The 2,914-nt window shown below is 44.3% G+C and overlaps 1 protein-coding gene across 1 annotated transcript in view; it reads left to right on the top strand.

Moving 5' to 3' along the window:
- The window catches only part of ora2 (olfactory receptor class A related 2), a gene marked incomplete at both ends in the record, with an annotated part of 4,606 nt that extends 1,978 nt beyond the window's left edge, over positions 1–2,628 (top strand). Inside the window, 2 exons of the mRNA XM_083661604.1 lie at positions 1–196; positions 2,608–2,628. The exon at positions 1–196 is cut by the window's left edge and continues 467 nt beyond it. Coding sequence (XP_083517730.1) covers positions 1–196; positions 2,608–2,628 — 217 coding nt within the window. The remainder of the gene's footprint in view (positions 197–2,607) is intronic.
- Between the last annotated feature and the right edge of the window lie 286 nt (positions 2,629–2,914).

The raw sequence follows: 2,914 nt of genomic DNA, 5'->3' as shown, positions 1-2,914 counted from the left end.
CTTGTATGTGGTCTTGTACGGAGTGGATAATGGCCTGTGGGTGTACACTCTAACTGTGAGGGAGACCATGGGCTCCTCGATGATCTCTGACCTGCGTATCTTCTTCTCCTCGCTCTACGCGGCGCTCAGCCCCCTGGTCATCATCGCCTCCAACAGGAAGGTGAATGGCAGGCTGAGGTGTGTGGTGCAACTCCAGGTGTGTAGCCCTAACCCTACCCGTAGAAGCCATTCTCATTCAGATACTGGATCTTGAGGTCAGAGGTCAAGGGACCCTTTTGAAAATCACCATGCTAGTTTTTCCCTCGGCAAAATTTAGCCTAAGTTGCCTTCCCTTCCCGCCTTAGGTGTAGTTTCATATGGTACAAGCCTTATACTTGCACTCACATCACATTTTCCTGTAATTCAGAATGACATAGAGACCATTTGCACCTGGCATTAACATGTGTTTTCTGTCATCAGATTGCAATCAGATTGTGCTTTATCACTTGAAAATGCAGGTGTAAACACCCCCAAAACGCATTGAAGATGGATTGCAATCTGATCGGCCAAACCACCTCCGGAGGTGGTCAGGGATGCATTGTGTACACATTGAACACAAGTGTAAATGCAATGTGTCCTCTCAATCTGGATACAGCAACTTTATGCGGATTGAGAGGACACCCATTTCTACCATCAGATTGCAATCTGATGGTAGAAAACGCATGTTAGCACCAGGTGTAAATGGCCTCACATTTGGTATATTTGGAAACCTTGGGGTTTCCTTGACTAGAATTGAAAATAATTTGTGGGTTTGAAAAACATGTTTGTAACGATGGACCTGCATGAGGGAAGGTGGGAGAAATTCTTCTTTTCTCTATGCCGGTCGGTTGTAGTGTGTCTTATAGGTTAAAGATATTGCATTATACATTGTGAAGCAAGTAATAACTAGTAATGATGTTTCCCCTCCAGACATTTACACAAATCTCTTGTTTTGTGAAACATTTCAGATATGTTGTAAACTTGATGATGAGCAGGTACCTGGCAGGCAGCTTTTGGATGCGGTGGGGGGAATGTGTGGGCATGGGGAGCCCACTGTCCTAATGATTTAACTTGCATAATAAACGAGAGAGACTTAACGAGCCTAGTCTGTCATAACGACCCTGTTGCTCAATATAACGCTGCATGAATCTCAGCCGATCTGGCCACATATTGCTTTGTTTGTTCATTCATTACGCTCCCCTCCATCTTAATTGGGTGGAAGAATTATAACTGGATGACTTAGGACTCAATGTAGCTGTCAAATGACTTTCAGCTGCCTATTTAGTTATAATTAAAACGTTGAATAGACTCTGGGAAATGTCCCGTGCTAATGAGACAGGTTAATTACCCCACAGAGAGCCGGGTAAAGCCTGATGGGGAAACCGTAGGCTATTACCCCACACAGAGTTGGGTAAAGCCTGATGGGAAAACCGTAGGCTATTCTTGCAAAATAAAATAACAATAAAATAAAATGTGTTCATTAACTTGATGTTCATGAGATTTCAAAATATCATGTGTGATGGATCTTGCTGAATATACTCAACAGAGTGCTGATCATCTGCAGATGTGAGTCTAGGTTGTACTGCGGCAGCCATGACAGTAGGAGACTTTAAACTTAAAGGAACTGTTCACCCAAAAATAACAAATTCTGTCATCATCTACTCCCGCTCATGCAGTTGAAATACAGGTGAAGTGTGTCCATATAGAGACACTGCGGAGCGCGTCATCATTCAGAAACCACACCCAAAACGGGGGGGGGGAACAAACCCCCCCCCCAATGCTGGCATTCTCCTATATCACGTGTTGCACACAAAGATCATATATACGGACAAAAAAAACTTGAATTGCCAATTTGTTTTACATTTGCCGTCTGCGCAGCGCCGCCACACAACAGCTTTTAGCTATGATTAATTCAAGGAAAATGACACTGGTGTATGGAAGTGGGGAAAATAAATAAATAAATAAATAAATACATTTTACCACTATTTCTTCAGAAGTTGTAGCTGTCATAGACTGTGTTGCATAGTTGATTGCTGCTCTATTGCTGACAAAAATGTGTTAATGTAAGTCGCTTTGGACAAAAGCGTCTGCCAAATGATGTAAAAAAAAAAAATGAATGGGCGTGGCCTATTTCATGCAGTGTCTCTATAAACACACAGGGAGGTTGCCAGCACATGCTCGAGGGAGAGAAAACCAGTCACCAGTCTTCCTGTGTGTTATGCACAAACTGCACCTGTGTTTCAACTGGCATGAGACAGGGGGTAGAGGATGATCTTCATTTTTGGGTGAACTGTCCCTTTAAGGACATGAAGCTAGTTCTTTGGGGGGCGGGGCTGAGTGATTATGTAATTGCCATGTCTTGGAGAAGCAGGGGCAGGGAGAGAGGGTGAGGAGGACATAAGAGCCTCTGTAAGAGACAGGCCAAAAGACAGACAGTACAGTAGATGGTGCTGCCAGCGCTCTGTGATCCTGCAATAACTCTTCATCAGTGCAGCAGGGCTCTTCAACGGCTGCCTGCCGCAATGCAGGTGAGGAGGAATGTGACTTCTCTTTTCGTGCTTGTGTGGAACTGTTGCATTCACCCAGCAGGTTCATGTCAAAGGATATTAAAGACTATAAGAAAATGTGGCTCGTTTATTGCCTTTAATGTAAAAAAATGACAACAATTAAGCCCGTCGGCAGTTGGGACTTGGCTCTCTCCAGACGATCAAGTCCATGTTTCGTACTCTTCACACCACTGAAATCTGATTGGCACATTACACAGACTCCGGTGGAATGAAGGATAGGATACATGGAAGGTTTCGTTAAGATAGTCAGTGCGCCGCCCCTCTGGCCAGGAGGAATCACTACATGGATGGTTTCGTTAAGATAGTCAGTGCGCTGGCTGGCCCCTCTG

Source organism: Poromitra crassiceps (assembly GCF_964638095.1).
Source record: "Poromitra crassiceps genome assembly, chromosome: 27".
Classification (NCBI taxonomy): Eukaryota; Metazoa; Chordata; class Actinopteri; order Beryciformes; family Melamphaidae; genus Poromitra; species Poromitra crassiceps.
This window is presented reverse-complemented; position numbering and strand designations above follow the sequence as displayed.